Raw genomic sequence first — 22,209 nt, 5'->3', positions numbered from 1 at the left:
GGTTTGGGAACAGGCAGTGGTTACTCACCGGGCAGAGTTCTCACAGTTGTTCCCAGGACAGAGCGATGCCCGGGGAAGGGGCAGCCCGGGGTTGGATCAGCAGGCGGCCGGAGGAGAAGTTCCCGGTCCCCTGCTGCCTGTGCCCGGAGGCTCCGGCCGGGGCGAGCGTCCGGGAGCCGCCGCTGCTTCAAGGACACGCGGCCGGCGCTGAAAGGGGACACCGAGCCCTGGGGCCGGCCCGTGCTGGGCAGCGCAATAAATAACCGGCATCATGCCGGGGGGGCAGAGCCGCGGCGGGCAGGGCACGGCGGGACCGGGCAGCACCGCCCCGGCCGGGCCCCGCGGCACCGGCTCCTCCGCCCGCCCGCGGGAGGGGTCGGGGCCGGGCGGGGCAGAGCGGCCCGGGTGCCCCCGAGTGCCCCTGACTCTGTCCCTGCTCCCGCCTCTGTCCCTGTCCAGCCCCTGCTCCCGCCTCTGTCCCTGTCCCTGTCCCTGTCCAGCCCCTGCCCCATCCCCTGTCCTGTCCCTCTGTCCCTGTCCCTGTCCAGCCCCTGCCCCATCCCCTGTCCTGTCCCTGTCTCTGTCCCTGTCCCTGCCTGCCCAGACCAGGAGGGGGTACAGGGGACAGAGCTCCGCTTGCAGAGATTTCCCCGGAGCGCTTCGGGACTGCACTCGATGCTCTCACCAGACCAGAACCCATCGGGTGTGCAGCAGCTGGACACACCCTGAGCCTCTGCTGTGTCAGAGGGACTTGAAGGAGAAATAAAGGAATGAGAAACCTGGTATGAAATACATGAGTCAGAAACAAAGGTTTAGAAGAGCAGATAATTTCCCCTTCTAAAAGCAGCCTTGTTAAAGCGGATGAAACACGACTGAAAAGGTATTGACGGCTCTTTAGGATCGCTGTGCTCCAGGCTATTTCAAATGTAGAAATTCCTTATCCACCCATGAGCCTTTGTTGTGTTTTCCTCCCTGTCCAGCTGAGGAGGGCAGCAGTGGCTTTGGTGGCACCTGGGGTCCTGTCAGGGCCAGCCCAGCACAATCCCCGGGGCAGCCACTCCATGGGGAGCCCAATGGACACAATGCCTGGGAAGCACCCGGTGATATTCCCTGATTTTGATTCCTAGAACTGAAGGCTGGTGTTTGCAGGCTCAGCAATGGCATGTGACAAACTGACTGCAGTGTTTTCCTCCAGTGCTGCTCAGGGTCATGGGGCCATTGCTCATTTAGGAAAACCTGTGCTCATACGTGTGAAGAAATAGCTGAAGTCACTTCTGGAGAAGCAGAACGTGAATTAATAAATGTGTGTGACACCAGTGCTTACTCTCTCACTCTCTGCTTTACTAATGAGGGTTTGCCCTTAAGGATTATTAAGATCATACATGGGGGTGTGAATTGCTCATTAAACCAGAACTGCATCGGTGCCATGGAGTTCATGTTCGCTTTTAGATCCAAATCTGAAAGCACGAGTTACTATCCAGGGACCCAGGAGTGGTCACAGTTGCAAAATTCACTTTGAAAGCTGCATGGTCACAAGTGCAGTTAGAGGAGCAGAAAACTTCAATTTCCAGGAAATGAACAAATACTTCTGAGGTTACATTTTCCATATTGTCCTCACGACAACAGCTCCATTCCTACTGGAGTCTTGTGATATGGAAACAGAAGCACCAGGTTCCATGTTTGGAGTGCCCTGGCAGTTTTAATGCCCAGTGTGGATAACCCACTCTGGAAGCACAGAACTGAACAGGGTTGGTGCCTTTCCGAGAGATGAACCTGCTGGAGCTGTGCTGAGCTTCTGCTGGGCACTGGGGCTTGGCACTGATCCATGCCAGGAGAACACACCAGCACTCTCTGTGTGCTCAGGGAATTGCCTACAGACCCACTCACTACTCCTGGATCAGCTCCATGTGTCTGAGTTACCAGGAAATTGTTTCCATCTTCAGCTGTCCCAGTCAATTTTCCGTTCACTGGAGAAATATCAAGAAGCTGTTGCACATAACACACATTGCACATGAGAATTGTGTGGGCAGGAGCATCCTCACAGAATTCCTACATTTTCAGTAAACTGAAGGTGTGCATCTGTGACCATTGCAGGTTTGCATCATGACAATTCTAACTGTGGTAGCTCTCAATGGAGCGGCAGTGCTTTTGCTTTTGAAACTGTAGTGGTGTCCCAGGTGAGGCAGCACAGTCTGCACACATTCCAATGGCTCTGCTTTTCCACATCAGACAATTTGTTTTCCCTTCCACATCAGCTTGTGTCTCATTGCTGAGTGCTGCCCCAGGTGAGAGCTGGCACTTCACCCTCTGTGTCCCCAAAGAACAAAGCAACCCAAGAGAGGGAAACCCAATCCTGAGCAGCCATTGTGCCCCCAAGAATGGTCATTTTTGAGGACGAGCTAAAATACCAGGCTTTTCTCTTATGAAAGGGACTAAAACCTGTTCAGATTTCCATAAGTGCTTTACAGAACGTCAGCTGGAGTTTACAGGGGGAGTTTACCTTATTTTCAGTCCTCCAGAAATAACCACCTGTTCCTGTTATCCTGGTCCAAGCCTCCCCCGAGACAACAAACACATACTGAATTTTAAACGTGGAGACTTTGACCAGAGAAACCCAGAACCTTATGTTCACTTCAATCCTGTGAAAATATTGATCCAAGTTCTCCAGTCCCAGGAATGCAGGTACAGTGGGTGACACCCCTGCTCACCACTGGGTACCTTCAGCTGCTGGTGGCAGCTGCTCCTTACCCAGCCTAACCCTGTGAGGGCACCAGTGTCACTGTCTTTACATCATTCTTTAACTTTTTACTTCTTTTTGTCCTCTGGATGCTTTTTCTCAGGACCTGACCTCTGTGATGTGGAAGATTCCTAAGACAGGGGTGTTGTTTCCTGGTAGATAATGTTACACTTATTTTCTGCACTCTGTATGGTCATCATAACCAGAGTCTGGAGTCTGATTTGTTGTCAGCCATCATGTTTTGCTTTCCAGGAGTGAAATTGGAAGGATCCTCACACAATGGATGCCCACAAATGCAGTGCCTGAAGTGGCTCCTCCACTCCCACAGGCTGTGCCCTTCCTCGCTCGGTGACAAGTGCCACGAGGTGACTGTGGAGTGAGCAGTGCTGTGAGCAGTGCTTTTAGTGGCTGCAGTGGGATTTACTCACCCTTTTGGGGCTGCAGGGCAGCCAGCATACAAAGCCCATTGTGCCCAGCTCCAGGCCCAGCTGTGCCAGCAGCAACACCCAGGGCCACCAAGGAAGGCAGAGCTGTCCCTGGCTGGCACTGCCACCCCCAGCTCCTCCCCAGCCCAGGACACTGGGACTGCTTCAGCATCTGCAGTCTTTAGACTGAAGAGTTAAGTGACTCCACAGGCACTCGAGCCATTATTAAATGAGAACACATCTCAATGGATCAAACACTGGCTGGAAAAACAAGGAACCCCCTCTTCACTCCCACAAACCTCCTCTGTCAAAGGGGGAGCCTGGTTTAAATGTTCCTTGTGACGATTGCTCCCCTGCTTGTTCCTCATTACCACAGGGATATTTACAAATAACGTTTCTATTTTCTGATTGCATCATCTGAGTCAGGGATTTGACAGCCAGGGGCCAAAGGGCAGCACGCCCTCGGAGTGCTGGGGAGGGAACTTTGCCACAGACTGCCTGTGACTCAGGAAAGAGTGTGATAAGAGATGCACAGGATTATCCTGTGTCTAATGGCTGCTGCCTTCCTGCTCCCTCCATCCTCCAGCTCTGCTTCCTGAACCAGCTGCTGCTTCCTGACAGAAGTTCCACCTGCAGGGCACTCTGGCTTCCCCAGAACAGCAGGATTCTGCTCTCATCCAGAATTCAGCAGAAGGCAAATATAGAAATACAAAGTTCCTGGAGAGCCAGGATGTCTGGAAGTGTCTGCCCATATCCAGGGAACAGCACAGGAATATTCCCCCTTGACCACCTGTTACCAGGCACATTTGACTGTACATTGTAAAAGTGACTCCCCAAATGATATAGAGGAGGCTTGAATAAGAAACTTTATTCTGGTCCTAGAAAAAGTTAGGGCTTTTCCAAATCCTACAAAAAGCATCTGAAATTGGGTAAAGATAGAAACTCACTGATGTGGATATAAACCAGATATTCCTCCTGGTGGAATGACTTTGGAAGACTTGGGATTAACAGCAGGTGTGGCTGCTTGGGGCCCTCAGGAATTCTTTCCTCTAACACAAGATTATTGTCACAGAGTCAGCTGGAAAGTGAAGCCACTGGCACCAGAGTTTACAGAGAACTTTGGGTGAAACAGAGCAGAAATGTTACATGGCCCTTCCTTCCCACATCCCTGCTGCCCTCACTTATTTGCAACAATCTCAAAATCCTCCCATGTCCCACCAGAGATCCAGAGATCTCCCAGGAATGGAACCTCCATCTTCTTTCCATTTGGCCTGACCCCTCAGGCAGTGGGAGCAGCTGCAGACACCACTCTTGCCATGAGCAGGACCCGGTAGCATTCTGTGATGTCACCTTTCACAGTCAGGAGGGCTGACACCAGAGGGGGGTCACTGGTCTGCAGAGAGAACCACACAGAAACCAACCTGGACACAGGAGACACGAGCTGATCACCTTCAAACTCTGTTTCACATCTTGGTGTTCAGGTACCAGTTATAGCTGCAGGTGACAGGTTACAGCCACTGTGCTGGCTCCTCTCTGTCCCCAAGTGATGCTCATGCTGCAGCCAGTGAGGCATGACAGTGACTCAGCATCGTGTCCCCAGAGTGCCACAGAGACTGTCCCCACGTCACAGCCATGGCAGCTGGGCACAGCAGCCACGCCAGAGCTCCCAGGGAGGGCTGGAAGGAAATCCTGTCAGCCCCCAGTGAGTGCTCAGGGTTGAGCAAGAGCAGGGGTTACCGAGGGGCACGATGCAGGCTGGATTCATCCTGCCAGGAACTCTGCTGCCTCTTCCTGCTGTGATGGCAGAAATCTTTGAATTTGGGAACCAGCTACTCATTCTGCCATCCCACACACGGGGAGTCAATGCCTCCAGTCCCCACGAATGCCCAAGGAGGTGAATCAGGAAGGGCAATCACAGCCTCATGGAGTTGTTGGGACATCACATCCAACCTCTACAAGGCAGAAGTAGCAGATACAAGGCAGTAAAAGGGAAATGGGGCACGCACCAGGAGCTTTGTGTGACACCCATCAGGAGCCCTGTGTGACACCTCTCCAGGAGCCCTGTGTGACACCTCTCCAGGAGCTTTGTGTGAAATCCCACCAGGAGCCCTATGTCACACCCCTCCCTGTGTCACACCCACCCGGAGCCCTGTGTCGCACCCTCCAGGAACACTGTGTCACACCCTATCAGGAGCTTTGTGTGACACCCCCAGCAGCCCTGTGTGACACCGGTGTCGCAGGCTCACCTGCAGGTCGGCAGGTGGCACCCACGAGACGCCGATGCGCTTGAGCTGCCCGCGCTCCAGGGCTCCCTTGGCGCCGTCCAGCTCGAACCCCGCCCGCCGCAGCTCGGGGCCGCTGTCCAGGCTGAACTCCACGGCCTGGCACGGACACACGGCGCTGTCACAGCCGGGCCGCAGGGGCTGCTCTGCCCTGCCCGAACTGCCCCTTGAGACTATCCACTGTGACAGTCACTGTGTCACCTTGTCACCAAATACTCCATTGAAATAACAGAACTGTAATTCAGCTCTGGGCTCAACATTCCATATTCCAGAATTGAGGAAGAAGACTGTTTGTTGCTGACTTAGTATGATAATGCTAATTACTTATATTAGCCCCTGAAAAATAAGCTTTTCAAACACTGTAGTTTTATAATGTCAAATTCATTGGAAACTCTGAAAGCTGCTTTTTAAATTTATGAATTTGTGAATTTTGGACAGAATGAACAAGCAGCCCTTTTTATGAGTTTCTGAATTTTGGACAGAAGGAAGGAGCAGCCCTTTGCACACCGTCAGGATCCCACACAACCTGCAGGTTTTATTTCCCTCACCTTCTTGGCTGCCAGCTGAGGACTTTGAATGGCCCCCACGGTGATCTCTGCCCTGGCTGCCTCTGCTGAGCCCTCCACAAACTCCAGGAGCAGGAGAAGGGACCTCACTGCTTCTTGTGGCCCTAAACAAACAGCAACCAGGTCAACCCTGAGACAGTCAAACCGAGCCTTTGGCCTTTTGGAACCAACACAAACTGCAGCAGGATGGTTCAAAACAAAGTGATGTGGTATCTCAGGAGCTGGCACAGACAAAGAGATCCTTTCACAGAGTTAGTGAGGAACTAAAGAAAAGGAGGGTTTGGATAATTTGCAATTGCAAAGTGCAATTATTACTTGTTTATCAAGTTCCAGGCTGGTTTTCTAGCCCATGGCACACAGCTCTGTGTACTTTATTTCGACTTATGTGTGTGTGCCTGGACTTATTTACCAGAGTCAGGAGCTGTTTGCATCCTGTCCCATGAAATTAAGGAAGAGTAACTTCAAACCCCCAGAAGTTTCATAACAGGACAAACAGGAGGATCCAGGATATGTGATTATATATGAAATAATTTCTTAAACACTTAATACACCTCAGAGAAGTGGCAGAAAGCAAGTGCATCTCAATTCTTCATAGTAGTATTACATTATAATCATTTTTTCAAAGAAGCTTCAGAGGTAGAAGATCATCATTAAGACAAAACTACATTCAAATGAAGAGAAAAACTTTCCTTAAGAGAAAATTACATGGTATTTTTGTGTATTATGAATATATGCTGTAACATAATGCTTATTTTTTCTGATTCTGGAAAAATTGTCTTAAATTTCCTTTTTTTTCTTAAAGAAAGAGGAACATTCCCATGTCTGATCCCTCCCTGTTCCATAACAAATAGTGCTGGCACTTTACCTTTTTCCAGTGCTTCCTGTGGTGCCACGGGTGAGGTCACAGCCAAGGACTCCACGGGCACATCCAGGGGCACTCCCCCCTCCACAAACATGAGGTGATCCCGGGCTGCTCCCTTCAGCTGGATCTCGTGGGCTGTGTGCTGTGAGACAGGAAATCCTGGCTGCAGGTGACAGCTCAGTCACCTGAATGACGCTGGCACCTGAGCCAGCAGCACCAGGAGATGGCGGTGGCATCACCTCCCACCTGAACAATGCCAATGATCCTGGGCTCTAAGGCAGGAGTTCTGCTCCTGACCCTGCGTTTGCCCACTCTGGCACTTCTGTTTCCAACAACCAGGGAAATGTGCCTCAGGGGGGCACTGCACAAACGATTTATACACAAGCCACTAAAAAAGGCAAAACTTTTCTGTTGCCGAATTGGGTCAAGTGTCCGTTCATCCTCAGTTTATCCCGCCGTGCATTCCCAGCTGCAATCCCACAGTTTGCAAGGGCAGCAGCCGCTCTCGCTCAGCCCAGCCCGTGTGCAGTGCTGCTGCTGGGCTTTAGTGGTCACTCTGCACCAACTTTTGGCGTCCTGGCAGGGGCCCAGCGCTGCCCGCGGCGCGGCCACCTGCGCATCCGGCCGGAGCATCCCGGGGCAGCGCCGCAGATGGAACCTGGCACCGAGCGGCTGCAGGAGCGGCTCGCTGGTGCTGCTGCTCCTGCCGGGCCCTGCTGGGCACGTGGAGCTCCCCTGTCCCCTCTGCTCTGCCATTAAATGCTCCCTGCAGCAGCCCCTTGGAGCCGTGCTCAGCTCCCGTCCCCTCCTGACTGTGCCGTGGGGTGACAGTGACAGGGATGGACCCCACATCACTGTTTTTATCAATTAAGAACTGAATATCTAATCCTGAAAAATGTCAGAGGGCCCCAAACGTTCCCTTTCCTCCCTACATCAGTTCATCCAATATTTAGACAGTTTTCATAATCCTGATTGTCTCACCTTGCCAAAGAGCAGAACCTTGAGACGGTCGGAGTAGTAGAGACTTTCATGGTCAGGACTGAAAGTAACCACAAAATCCTGGCTCATCCCAGCCTCAATTTTTCCTTCTGTTGGAGAGACCCTGAACACACTGAAGCCATTATAGTTCTGTGTTCCTGGTAAATAAAAATGAGGATACAGATAAGAAAGGAGGACAGCTCCATTTTACTTCTTCATAAATTTTAAACCCATTTAATTTTTGTGGGAACAGCAAATAAATAAGAGCTGATACATGGCTTTGCAGCAAAATAGGGTGTTAGGAACACCAGATAAATCCATCCATCCATCCATCCATCCATCCATCCATCCATCCATCCATCCATCCATCCATCCATTTGATGCATTAATCTCCAGAGGAACTGAAGCAGCATCACCAATTCTTCCTATATTCTGACGTGTTTTTACAGATCTGGACATCTTTAAATGTAATCTTTAATGTGCAATTACTATGTGGGTTTATTTAGATTTAAACACTAATATCTCCTTACTTGTGAGTATTTGCTCAGGCTGCATAAATTTACAGCTCCCCATATTGAAAGAATTACTACAGCTCCTACTGGGGAGCAAAATGAAGTCTTTAATTTCAGGGCTGTGATGCCCCAGGTCTGACAGTTGTGTGCATCTAAGAGGACACAGCTATGCTGCTTTACACCTCCTGAATCTTTAGCAGAGGAAAAAGAGGAAAGAATAAAAGAAAGTTTACCAACAATCTCTGTTCTCTGCAGAGAGGATGTAAGAAAGGAGGGAATTTTCTGCCGGTCTCTGTCCCGTGTTGGTGAGAGCGATTCCAGTTGTACAGAGAACAACAGGGTCATGCTGGAAGTGTTCTTTATCTGGGGACATTCATTTACACAACAGCATTTGCATGAAGGAAATTGATTCTCAGGCCTGTAAGATCCATAGTTTGCAAAGGGGCTGAATTTATTTTGCTGCATTAGTGCAGCTCTGTGTCCCCAGCTGCCACCAGAGGCACAATCACTGCTGCCCCTAACGTGCCACACCAACCCCCCTCTGCATCAAATACTGGGCTTTGGTTATTGACACACTTGGACAGAATCTGGGAGGAGACAGTTTGTGTTGTGCTCCTCCTCACAGGAACTCCTGCTGTGCTCTGCAGTTCAGCTCAGAGGCCTCACCTGGACTGTGGCAGTCACTGTGTCCCTGGCCATGACGTATCCCATGTCCAGCACCTCTCCCACGGAGCACTCGGTGCTTGGCACCACCCCGTGCCCAGACAGGGGGAGGCTGAGGTTGGTCTGTGCCACCTGGATGTCCAGAGTTTCCAAGAACTGCCCAGAGAGTGCCTGGGTTAGTCCATCTGCTCAGGGAACCCCAACCCCTCCAGCTGACCCCTCCCAAAGGACCATCCCAGAACTGAGACAAGATCCAAATGGTGGGACAGGGAACTTTGTCTCTCCTCTCTCCACTGCTCTTGTATCTTTTACTCACCCATTTATCCTCACTTGGACAAAAAGAGATGATCAGGGGTTTATTTTCACCTGGCTCAAGTGTTCCAACTGCTCTGACCAACAGGAAGGGGCCATTGGGATTCAGAACTGAGAATCCCAGCTAAAACAATGCAACTCAAGGAAAAATGTTCATAAAGATTGAGAAAAAAAGATATGAGAATAGATTCTACATATTGTTTACATGTCTCTGGTCTGAACTAAGCATCTAAAAGCTTTTGAGAGATCAATAACTCAAGAGAGAAGACGAGCTGGTGCTTTAGTGTCCAGCAGCTCCTCCTGCAGAGGCAGAGTCTGATTAAGCAGAGGCTGAAGGCTGAGCTCATGTGCTCCAGACAAGGATACCTCCAGCTTCCCTGGGGAGATGTTTTCTATCATAATTCTCTTCATCATTCTGTGGCCTACAAGGAATGAAAACACTTCCCAAAGTGAGGATGCTCATCCCTCCCATTCATCCCCCTTACTCATGCTCCTGCCTGAGCCAGACTCATCCCAGGCCTATGGCTAAGGCACCACTCAATGTTCAGCAAAATGCTTTCAGACTTGGCCAGTCACTTCTAGAGCTTCCAGGTCCTTGTTTGGGGATCAGATCTGCTCTTCCATGGGCCTCAGCTGGCCAAAGACTCCTTATTTTCCACCTAAATACCCACTAAGGGCTAATTTCTATCCTGACTTTTGAAAATGCAAAACTGCTGGGAAGAACTCACTGTCAGAGAGAAACAACTCCAAACCAGAATTCAAACTCCATACCTACAGAAACGTCCCCAAAATCAGCCACGTTGATCCCAGAGTCAGACATGATCAGAACAGGTGGGGCCACAGCAGGGCAGTGCAGCTCCAGGTACAAGGTGTTGTGGGGGCTGCAGAGAGAGCAAAGGCAGCTGGGGAATAGAAGGGCAGAGCTGGGAATAAAAGGGCAGAGCTCTGGGAGCACAGACACAGCACAGACCAACAACTGCCAGGGATCTGCTCCTGTCTCAGGGTGTGACAGCACTGGTGTGACAGCACAGCACAGGGCTCAGTGACCGACTGTGCCTGAGCAGAGATGAGCTACAGCTGCCTCAAAGTTTTCACACAATTATTCCTTCAGCTGCTTTGATATTCATGTGTTTGATTCTTATCCAACTGGTGGGCTGGGAGCATGAGTTTCTACCACTGAGCTATGAAGTAATTAAGAGCAGAAAACAAATTTCTCCCCAAATGAATAAATCAGCAAGGCCACCATTTCCCCCTCACATCTCTGGGTTATCCAATGCACCCACCTGCAGGTTAAGTTCCCAGAGCCCTCCTCTCCACTGGCATGGCCACTTGCAACAGAGCATGGGATGATGTATTTGTTAAAACTCCCTCTGAAACTCCTCGTCAGGGAAGCCTGGGCTGCCCTATAAGCATCAGAACTAGAGAATCCAGGAATAGGAATTATCTCAGTGAGTGAGAGAGCAAAAAAACATCAAATAAATATCTGCTGAGCTATTTGTGATTATTGTTTCTTAGTCACACATTCAAAATGGAATGTAACAGTGAAATTAAATGACTGTCAGTAATGGACCCACCCTACAAAGTGGTTGGCTTTTGTTGCCAAAAGAGAATAAAAATGAAGAACCCAGATAACAAATGTTACACCAAATATTGTAAAAACCTCAATACAATTTCCTTTGGTTGAGTACATCAAGTATTTCAGTGTCTTCCAGTACTTCTACATCATCTCAATGTCATGTAAACACACAGGATCACATTCCTCTGATGCAGTCTGTAGGCAATACTTCTAAAATAGGGAATTTTTTTACAATCTCTGCTGAAAGTGTTTAAAAGTTATAATTAATGGATGGCAATGAACATGGAATTTTAGTAAAAGATGTCAAAACATCCAGCACAGCCAAATGCCTGTTGCTTCATTATGTATTTACTTCCAAATACTGACAAATTGCTGAGCCTGGGCAGAAGTGTGGCTCTGAGAAGCTGAATTACCTGCTGTACAGGGGCCCTCAAGTATCAGATTTTGCAGGTGAGTGTCCCAAGCTGCAGGCAGCAATGCTGCTGATGTTGAGCCTCCCTGAGGTGCTCACACTGCACAGGGACTGCTTCAAATGCACATTTCCCAGCACATTTCCCTGCCAGCACTGATGCTGACCATGACTAATGTGCTGGACTGTGTAAGCCCTCAAATTAAAAATAGAAATTACTCTCTGCCGTGGGTTTGGGCCATCAGCTGGTTCTGTAGATGTGTTCACAAGAGGTTTCTTTGAGGAGTTTCTGTTGGTCCCCAAGCTGAGCTTTGCTGTTGCCCTTTCCATAAACCCCGTGTTGGCTCAGCCCCACCCCCGCACAGCCCCAGCTCCTGCTCCCTGACAGATTCTTTGAAGTCTTCAATCCTTCTGATGCATAAAGGGATTCTTTGCCTCACATGAGAGGGTACAGCTGTGTGGCTCACAAGCAGCACTAATTTTGGAAACAGCCTCTGCAACACAGCTGAAGCTGTTCCCTCTCCAGTTTGCTTTCTTGTCTACCTACAGCTTTAGTAGATTTATTAAACTACTTCTAAAGAGAATGCTGTCTGTGTAGTACAAGATGCTTCTGTTGACTTACTCAGGCTTTAACTCTTCGGGTTTTGGCTCCTCAGGGCTATGTACAGAAGCCAGGCTTTTCCTGCTTCCAGTCCTTCCTCTGGAGATGGAAACGCTCGATTTATTTTGCTCTTTCTTTGAATCTTTCTTCTTTTTGCCCACTGGAGACTGAGGGGGATCACTGGGAATCTGAGCAAGACGGGAGCGAGCAAAGACACAGAGCAAGGAGGTGACACAGAGCAGGGGACAGCAGGATGATGGTGACAGCCCACACACGCAGTAGCTACTACAGACAAATTTCCAATAGTGTAAAGTTTAAAAATTAGGTCGAAATGGACATATTTTAGAATAAGAGGTCTCCTCTTGGAGCAGATGAGTCTGTATCTCATGGGAATTTTACCTGTTTATCTCCCAGTCCAAGACAACCACAGGTTCTCACATAAATTAACTGACCTAGGGGTTGTATATAAAGTCCATGGATGCTGTAAATCTTCAGGAAGTTTAGAAACTTTTTCTTTTCTTTTTTTTTTTTAAGAGTATTTCAGTTGGCAATAAAACCCTCTAGGAATAATTGTGAGCACAAAATTAAATTATTGCTCAGTGAACAGGTCACACACTGAGTGCACAGTCACACTCTCATCCTTCATAGGCAGGTCCCCCATGGACCACAATCTTAAGCTTCATTAATATGCAAATAAATTTACGATAAAAATACCATCCAGAGAAACAAGTCTCTGGAAGTGGCAGACCAGCAGCATGTGCTGTTCTTAGCATTCCTTACTTGTGCTGCTGCCTCTGGCACAGCTGCTGTGCTGAGCCTCCGTGCTGCCTCCTCCCTGATGTGCTGCTCCAACAGCGCCGGCCTGAAGGACACTCGGATGGAGCTTTTCTGGGAATGTGAGAGCACACACAGGACTTGTCAGAACCCAGGAAATTCCTCTGGCTGCCCTGGAGAGCCCCTGCCCACGGGGCTCAGAGACCTTGGCACAGAGCCCAAGACCCCTGTGCCTTTCATTTAGCCCTTGGAAAAAACAATCATCAAGCTTACATGAAGAATTGCGAGCCATGAAAGTTTAAGTAGAATGATAGTGAATTTATCACAGGGTGAAAAATAGATTTTTGGGGTTTTTAGAATAGGGGTTCGGGGGCAAGATGGAGGAATCTGGGCATGTCCAGCTTTTCTCCTTCTTCTTCTTGGCCTCCATCTTCTGCTGTGATGTTGGCACTTTTGCATTGGTTTAGAGTAGAAACTCCCTGTCTAACATAGGTGATGGGTATTGGGAATTGTAAATATTGTACATGTAGTTTTTAGTATAAAAAGATAACACCAGTGTGCCTCTGTCTGTCCTGCTGAATAGACCTTGGCAGGCCAGGAGAAAGAATTTTATAGATAAGATACAATAAACAACCTTGAGAAGGAGAACTGAAGAGTTCTGACTCCTTCTTTGAGCACTGGGCTGGGAAAAGAGACTTTAACACATCTTGGGGTCACTGTGAGCAGCAGAGATCCTGAGAAGGAGTGAGGAGGAGGAGTGATTCTCGGAAGGAGTGAGGGCACAGCTCAGCCCCCAGGCTCATGGGACACCTGCAGAGCTCAGCAGGAGCACACACAGTGCACACCCAGTTCACTTCTGCTCAGAGGGAGTCACAGCATCCTCAGGGTAAGGGCACTCACAGCTCTTTTGGATGTCCGGGATGTTGCAGTGGGCTGGGTTTACATGGGCAATATTGATATTTAAACATTCTCCACATAAATCACAATGACAACACTGGGGACAGAACGCTCCTGTCACAAACGTGTTTTATGAAAAATCCTTTTTTTAGAATTTTTTCTCCTGACAAGCTGAGAGGCCTCAGAAACAAAATGTAAACAATAATTATCTGCTGCTGTGGAATGCAACAGGTGCATCTTTGATTGGTCTCATGTGGTTGTTTTTAATTAATGGCCAATCACAGTCCAGCTGTCTTGGACTGTCTGGTCAGTCACAAGTCTTTATTATCATTCTTTTTCTATTCTTACCTAGCTTTCTGATGAAATAGTTTCTTCTATTCTTTTAGTATAGTTTTAATATAATATATATATAATAAAATAATAAATCAAGCCTTCTGAAACATGGAGTCAACATTCTCATCTCTTCCCTGGTCCTGGGACCCCTGGAAAATCTCCCACACACTCCCATGAGGCATTAGCCAGATTTGGTCCTTAACCCTCCTGTCTGATTTAAAACATTCTTTTAAACAATACAAAATATTCCAGCTATTCTAACAACAACTGATGTTTTGAGCTGTGTTTACATGTGACAGCCTTTGTAAGGATGCAGATGATCAAAGATTTGGCAGAACACCCAACATTTAAAGTGAATTTACCTGCCCAGGCAGCACAGTTCCCACAGAAGGTGTGATGGTCACAGGACAGTCCTGGGGCACGTGGAATTCAAAGGAAGTGGGGCCAACTGGGCCAGGGCTGCCAGTGCCAATCCTTGGGACACGGTGGGTGAGGGGGCTCCCATCCACGTGGGAATTGAGCACATCCAGAGTGGCTGAAGACACCGAGTTCAGGGCTGTAGCAGCAAACTGAACCAAGGAATGAGACAATTCAAGAGGTGGGTGGACTCCAACTGCTTTGCATGACAGCTTGAATTGTCTAAAAATAAACACATGATAAATTGTCTCAGCATAAAATAGTGTCTTAATCAGCCCGGAAAATAGGGAGCTAATCCTGTAGTCCCTATTTAAGCAGAATTTCAAGCTTGCAATGGGAATTTTGCCTAAAGATGAACAATAATACTATCTATTTTTAATGCACAATTGGCCAGAGTCCCTGCTTGAATTCTTCCTCTGTGAACTTCTGGAAATACATCCAGTCAAATCAAAGTTTATGCCATCATTATTGCAGTAGCAATGGCTTAAAGCATAGAGCATTTTTACAAAAAAGAATTCCTTCAGTAATTGTGCTGAAAAAGCAGCAGAGCACTGCAGGTTGAGGGGCTGGAGCTTTGGTGTAGGACAAGGATAAACTTCAGGAGGGGTGGGAAAAGTCATCTCAGTGAAGGCACACGTGAAAAGCAGGGATGAAACCAACAGGCACTGAGCAACTTCTGCAACTGAGAATTCCCACCTGCCTCAGGTGCTTATCCCAGCCTCACCTCCCCAGGGCAGGCAGGGATTCAATCTCTGAGCTGGGTGAGCAGTGAAATTCAGATTGTAGCTTCCCTGCTGTCCATCCATGAACACACCTGTTGATCTCTGTCCTGCAGGTGAGCTCAAAGCTGTACTCTTTTGCCTTGGTGGCTTTAAAGATTATGTCCAGTGTCAGGCTTTCCAGGGGAAGAATAATTCCAAATCCATCGTTGGGTTGAACTTCAACAAACTTCAAAATGGCAGGATAAGAAATTATTAATTAAATTATCAGTTTACTAATAAATTACGATAATATTGGCAAGATTTTAAAAAAAAGTTATTAAATGTGGAACTGTCAGGAAAAGAGAAACCTTCCAGGGAGAAGTTTTTGTCTGAGTCAGTGCCCAGAGTCTGAGGGGCAGATTTCTCATCCCAAAGTAACTCAAAAGGCATTTGATCCATTAACTCAGATTTCTGGAGAAACCCTTCCCCAGCTTCTTCCCATCTGTGGAAATCACCTTGCAATGTTTATTTACTCTTCATAGAAAACTGAATGAAATCCCAGCAGTTGCCCCAAGCCTCTGAGAGCTGATTCCTGTCTGAGGCAGGGGCAGGAGCAGTTCCACACCCACAGCTGTGCAGTGCTTTGTGCTTGAGCTGAAGATGATTCTAGAAAGTCTCCCCAGCACACTTCAAGGCTCCTCAGGAAACACATCCTGGGTAGTAAAGCTTTCCTGAAGCTGAACTTAACAATTTCTTTTAGCTACTCCTTGATTTTAATCCCCAAACCAGCTGAGAACACGACAATGCCCAGTTAACTGCCAGTTTCCTCCAGCTCTGATGCCAACGTGCCCAACCTTGCACACTGTGATCACCTCACCCTGCTCTATGGAGCTGGAAGAAGAAATTTTCTCCAAAAAATTATTCAGGAGACCCAGCCCACATGAACCCAGCAGCTCCTTTATTAAATTTGTGCTTCCACATCAATTTCCAACCACTCAGAAAGTGCCCAGGCATGGCTTGGGATGGTTCCAAGGAGCATTTCAAAAGGAAGCCTTTGGGCATTTGGTGCAAAGTGGGCACATTCCACAGCCACAGCCCCAAGCCAGTTTTATTTAGGGGTAGAAGTGTCCCAGGTGTTCTTTTAGGAGATTTCTTGGTGTAAAAACCCAGGAATTCTGATAGGAAAAGGTGAAGAACAGGAAAATCTCCTCCCAGGGGTTTGCACTGTGTGGCAAATGCAGAGGGAGATTCACACACTCCAGGACAGAACTCCAGCAGCAGGATTCCCATGGGGCTGCAGGAACCAGTCATGATTTATTTACACTCACACTGAACACGTTCCCATGACACTGAAATCTATTTTGACAGCAGAGGGGGTGTGTGTGGGATAAGTCCATACCTCTGGCAGTCCCACAAATCCAAACTCCTGTGGCAAGATGGATTTGTTTGTTAGGGTGACATTTGCCTGCACAGCTTCATAGATCGTGCAGTACCCAAAGCTGATCTGTGCTGGGCTGATTTCCAAATCAGAAGTAGTAACAATGGCATGGACAGTAAAATTAACTTTTATAGCCTGAAACAAATGCAAGAGAACTGGATAAAAACTTCCATCTGTGGGTTGTGAGGACAGGATTTAAATGAAATGTCATCCAAAAGGAAAAGTGCAAGAAAAAGTTACTCTGTTCCTTGACAGTAACATGAGATCAGCACTAAGGAGAAAGGATTAAACTTCTGTATTGCAAATATGAGACAAGAAAAAACGATCAAATCTGTATCAGCACTTCAAGCATCTTTAACTATTATCACAGAGCCTCAATTAGTAAAGAACTAATCTAAAATTAGGAATCATTAAGTGAAAATTCACTAAAATAATTTACATAAATTGTCAGTCTGGTAATCAGCATCACAAAAATCCCTGACCTTGTCCATGATCAGGATTGTCACTGGGGCCTCCAGGATTCCTGTCTGTGCATTGAAATAACTCCCTGCATCTTCAGGAAGGGACTGCCTGAAAACCCAAAAGTACAGATCCAGTCAGTGCCATGAAAACATTCTGACTATGTTCTCACTAAGGGGAATAATGAACTTGGATGGATTATTTATGAACAGAAATAAAAACAAACTGAATCCTGTTACTTAAGGTCTGAAAGTTTTATTATTCACAGCTTTTAGTCTTCATTTAATTGTCCTCAAATTGGAGGATTCACCAATCAAGTATCAACTCCAGTTCTTCACTGAAGGGAATTCTCATTAAAATTCTGCTTGTACAATAAATTCAAATACTAGAGAAAATGGAAAAAGAATGGTGGAAGAAAATGCCAATCAAAAACTAGTGACCTGTGAAGTCACCTCCTGACCAGGGGAAAGAAGATGCAGTCAGGTCAAGAATATTCTGGATTTGTCCCAGATTTCCTTCAGCCTGGCACCCCCAGGCAATGCTCTGAGCAGGAGGGCATGGGCTGCAAGGCACTGATGTCAGAATGATTGACCTTGTACAGTTATATTGGATTTTTTTTTGTTTGTTTTTAAAGACAGGATTTTGGACACACACAGGATTTTAAGGGCGGTCACAGAGGTCAGCATCCATTTATCATTTTTTTTTAAATGCTATCCAGTCAATTAAAATTCTGAAAAATTAAAAGCTTACACTCTAATCAGAATATAAACCATGTGCATCTTTGCTGCAGCCCCAGCACACCACCAACCCAGCCAAGGCAGTGGCTCCCTCTGAGGTTAACGATCAGCCTGGGGCAGAACCACTTTGTACCCCAAAGCAGAGATATAAAATGAACAAACCTGGAGCCCAGCAGTGCCTGATCACCAACCAGCCTCAGAATTGATAAGGAATATGCAGGTTTTCTGTAGGTGAAGCATCTTGCTGTCACGAGCTCCATTCCAGAGCTTCAAGCCAAGACAATACAAACCTGGAGCATTTTTAGCTCTGCTGCTCTATTTATATCTCAGAGCACCAGAGTGAGCTGCTTCCTCTTCTTGGGTCTCCACAGTGCTCATGTTCTACTACTACTCATGGAATTGCCTGCAACTCTTTAATGTATTGTTGAAGAATAAAAATAACACCCACTCAGTCACCATGGTGATCCAAAATCTTGCTGTTATTTTGCAATAAGGGTGATGTTCAAAGATGTTGGGAAGTTCTTTACACATAGAACTGAGGTTAAGTGCAAGGGAGGATGGAGAATAAGCTTTTACTTTGTCACAGGACATCTGAATAGCAGAAGAAATTAATCTATTTCATAATAATCCAGATAGGGAATAAAATACTTATAATTGTATGGACACAGGGATGGACTCTAAATTAGCTGCTGTACCTTGGGGAAAAGGTCCTGGAATCCTTCAGAAAGTTCTATGAAAATGGCACAATTAAAGAGAAACACAAAAGACAAATCAAATTTAGATTGCCAGGACCAGTTCCAAGTGCAGGGAACTACGGGATGAGTTGTTTGGGAATTCTGAAAGGCAGCAGAGTAGAGAACTTGCCTTCAACTGAACAGGAAATGTTCAAGCTCCCAGGAGCTGGGTTTGGGAACACCTGCCCAGGAATGTCTGTGTGCACAGAACACTCAGGAGAACTTCCCAAGCCTTCAGGCAGCTCCTGCTCCCTCAGCACTGCTGAGTGGGGGCTTCTTTTCCCTCTGTGTCACTTGTACCACAGCTGCTCTATTAATAGAGCTCCTAATGGCAGCTCACTGCCAGCCCTGACGGAAATGTGTCACTGGCTCAGTGCTTCCCTCAGCTCCCAGCACTCCCCCTGCATTGGGTCTTTAAATCATCTCTACCCTCAAACAGCCAGATACTTATTTCGTGTGTCAGAAATGCCTTAATCTCATCAAATCTCCTTTCTGAAGCTTCCCCATTTTTAAAGGAAGATTAAGGTTCTAAATCCAAGCTCTGTCTCCATCCCCTCAGAGAGGGAACGGTGCCTCGCAGCAGCTGAGGTTCAGGAACTGGGATGTGTCACCATGTTACTGTTGTAATCTGATGGGATTTGAGATGCTGCAAGAACTGTAAATACTCTGAGTTCTTTGAATACAAACCTGATGACAATTTTGCAGTCAGGATAGAATCCAGAGGTGCTGAGCACATCTGTGAGAATCCAAACACACATCCACAGGACTAAGAACCCACATCAGAGAAGCAGCAGCTTGGCAGCAGCAGTCAAAGCCAAAGACACTGAATTCCATATGTCATTAATTATTTTTTGAAAAGAAATCTCCTGCTAAATTCTTTAGGATGGCAATGATGAGGTAAATAAAATGAACAGTGGCCGATGGGAGCTCTGGTATTTAAATTTTTAGAAACTGGAATTGTTTCCTATCACTGAGCTATGTTTGTATTTGTAGATGTTTCATAAAATGGAGAGACAAAACTTGCTGTGATAAAGCTTTTAGCATCAGATGTTACATAAAACACCATGTGAAATTCATTCAATACCTTCATCATTTGGAGAAAAATGTACCTGGGGAGGAGAGATATGGACAGGAAGCCCAACCACTCTCACCTTAATTAGCAAGCACAGGAGTTCTTGTCCAGAAATTATTCAATCAGTGATCCATGAAGCAGCCACCTGCCTCTATAACCTCCCTCCTGGACAGGAATAGCATCCCACAGAACGGAGCAGCCTAGCAGGAATGGAGAGCTCGGAGTGTCACAGCGCTGCTGCCACCACAGGGGGGACATTGCCTCACAGCCCTGGCAGCCAAGCTCATTTCCTCCTGGAGCATCTGGCAGCTTCCAGGGGGACGGGGCGGGGGGAGAGCAGCCCTGCACTGCAGCAGCACTGAGAGCTCCAGCCCGGACAGCAGGAGGGAGCAACAACCCTGCTCAGCTTTTCCACTGCCACTGGCTGAAATCCTGAAAGATTGGATTAATGTTGGTTACCTGGGTAGGAACTTGAGCTGTGCACTGAAGGATGACTGAGCCTGGATGTAGCCTGTTTTTGGAAGCAGCTCCATGTGCTTGCTCAATTCTCTGCACACCTCAAACTTCAAACGCAGCGTGGTTGTTGCTCTGCAAACACATCAGAGGTGCTCAGGTGCCTTTGAGGCCACTTCAGTGACTGTGGAGTCTGAGCCCTCCTGCCCCCACCCCTGCATTGTAATCAGAACGATCCCGAGCTTCCTTTGAAAATGATGGGCATGGAAAAGTGCCACAGCAAGCTCACACAGTTGTGTTCTCTTTTAAGTACAGAAAACAAGACTTGGAAGTTCTGTAACAAACCCAGCTGTAGCAAACAGTCCTCACACTGATCCAAAGAGAACTGTCAGAGCTCAGCACAGCTCAGCCAGGTCAGGGGCAGTCAGAGCCAAGCTATTGTGGAATATCAGCTGATTATTTGTCCTAATATACACTGGCTCTGTCAGGATCAATAGGATGACTGAACCTTGGTGATTTCCTTAAGCAGATGTGACCTGTCCTCCACCAGCAGAGATTCTGCAGGGCTGGAAGTCACAGCATGGCTGAGCTGGTCCTGCCAGCTCCTCTGCTAAATCTTGGGATCAATTTGCCCTGGGAATGGCACATTGGAAGCCAGGAATCCTCTGCCTGTCTACTGAATTCTGGCCCTATCATAGCACAGCAACAGCCATGGACCATCCCCTGCTTTGGAATTTTATGCCTAAGTGCAAAATTGCCGAGCAATTTACAAATATTTCAGCTTGTCATTCTCCTTCCCCTGGACTGGTTTCCAAGCTGTCAGGCCAGATGGTCTCCTCTAAATCAACAGCTACAGCAAGTGGGGCTGGGAGCCTGCAATGATTTCTGACTGTTGACAATCTAAGAGAATTATATACTACTTCATTAAATCAGTGCAGATTATAACCTGCTGAAGAAATTACTTTTTAAAATTATTTATATTGAACACAATTCTGATAAGACACTTTCACCCTTTATGCTGCTTATTTTTGCTGCCTGATAACCACAGTCTTCTTGACCAAGAAAAAACCCAAACAACTAAAACCCAGAACAAAACCAATATTAGCAATATTTTACATTCCGGTTCCAGAGGTATCTGACTCTCTTGGAAACTTTATCTTCCCCTTGTGCTACAGCCTACAAGGCACAGGCAGGCTCCAGGAGGAATCCTCCTCCTGACACACCAAGGGAAGTGGCAGGAGCTCTTGGAGGGAGAATCTGCTCAGGCCACAACAGAAGGATGAAATCAATCCACTTTTGTAGGATAAAAAGTTGACACACGGTATTCCTGCACACGAAATACACTGAATTTCAGTCCACCTGACTGTATAACAGACAATTTTTCCTAATTATGGAAATTGGGTGATAAATCAAAGCCTTGATTTGCCAAGGTGCTAAGGACAGGCTACTACATATTACGTGCTCTTAATTTAGTGAAACTTGGCAAAGGATCAGCAGGATTTTTCCCTCAGTTAAGAAGTTTTGCCCTAAGCAATTTGACAGCTTCTATCTTTGAGATCCCCTTGAACTCTTAAGTTTCATTAGGAGAGTTATTCTGCTTCTATACTTATAAGTTTTATCCCTGGGTTATCTAGACCAAGTAAAATCACTTACATAACAACTTGTGCTTGTCATATCTGTAAGCTGAATTTCTGAGATAACAGCTTTACTCATTTCTTTCCAACTGTGAAGAATCTCTGCAGTCTGTAATTCTGGTAAGAGGTTTAGAATGGATGCCTTCCATAGAACCAATCTCTCCCCCACCCTCCCACAAACCCACCCCAATCCTATTGAAATAGACTCTAAGAAATGCAAATTGTTAAAATAAGAATTCCATAGTGACTGCATTAGGTGGAGGGAAGACACCCAGCACCTGAAGACAATTAAATGTTCCCATAAGTACTTTTAATAGCAGGAAATCTCCAGAAGCCAAGGAGCTGGAATATTCCCTTTATATCACAGTGCAAACAGAACCAGTCCTCAGATGTGACTGACTTGGACTCTGAAACACTCAGATATGTTCCCCTGTCAATCACTGTCTGCTCACCCTCTGTGCAATCAGAGGGATCTGTCCTTCCAGTGGAGACCTTAATGGGCCAGGAAAAGCTGCTCTTTCCCCATTTTAGAGTGAATGCAAAAGGACTGACATGATTTATCCAGCATCCAGTCCCAGGTCTGGAAAGACTCTCATGAAATTGGCTTCCAGATCCTAAGTCCCCCCAGGACTTTAAT

At 47.1% G+C, this 22,209-nt stretch overlaps 1 protein-coding gene across 1 annotated transcript in view; it reads right to left on the bottom strand.

Moving 5' to 3' along the window:
* Positions 1-4,435: 4,435 nt before the first annotated feature.
* Positions 4,436-22,209, bottom strand: part of CFAP74 (cilia and flagella associated protein 74) — a 34,620-nt gene continuing 16,846 nt past the window's right edge. The window contains exons 22-39 of the mRNA XM_030963887.1: positions 19,945-20,073; positions 16,966-17,053; positions 16,445-16,618; positions 15,159-15,292; positions 14,290-14,566; positions 12,704-12,811; positions 11,945-12,111; positions 10,621-10,755; positions 10,109-10,218; positions 9,704-9,759; positions 9,342-9,461; positions 9,029-9,181; positions 8,596-8,725; positions 7,854-8,008; positions 6,876-7,014; positions 5,993-6,114; positions 5,409-5,543; positions 4,436-4,555 (exon numbers count right to left, since the gene is read on the bottom strand). Of these exons, the coding sequence (XP_030819747.1) occupies positions 4,442-4,555; positions 5,409-5,543; positions 5,993-6,114; positions 6,876-7,014; positions 7,854-8,008; positions 8,596-8,725; positions 9,029-9,181; positions 9,342-9,461; positions 9,704-9,759; positions 10,109-10,218; positions 10,621-10,755; positions 11,945-12,111; positions 12,704-12,811; positions 14,290-14,566; positions 15,159-15,292; positions 16,445-16,618; positions 16,966-17,053; positions 19,945-20,073 (2,446 nt within the window). The 3' untranslated portion in view covers positions 4,436-4,441. The remainder of the gene's footprint in view (positions 4,556-5,408; positions 5,544-5,992; positions 6,115-6,875; positions 7,015-7,853; positions 8,009-8,595; positions 8,726-9,028; positions 9,182-9,341; positions 9,462-9,703; positions 9,760-10,108; positions 10,219-10,620; positions 10,756-11,944; positions 12,112-12,703; positions 12,812-14,289; positions 14,567-15,158; positions 15,293-16,444; positions 16,619-16,965; positions 17,054-19,944; positions 20,074-22,209) is intronic.

This window comes from Camarhynchus parvulus, chromosome 21 (genome assembly GCF_901933205.1).
Source record: "Camarhynchus parvulus chromosome 21, STF_HiC, whole genome shotgun sequence".
Taxonomy (NCBI): domain Eukaryota; kingdom Metazoa; phylum Chordata; class Aves; order Passeriformes; family Thraupidae; genus Camarhynchus; species Camarhynchus parvulus.
The sequence above is the reverse complement of the archived record's forward strand: the minus strand, read 5'-3'. Positions and strand labels throughout refer to the sequence as shown.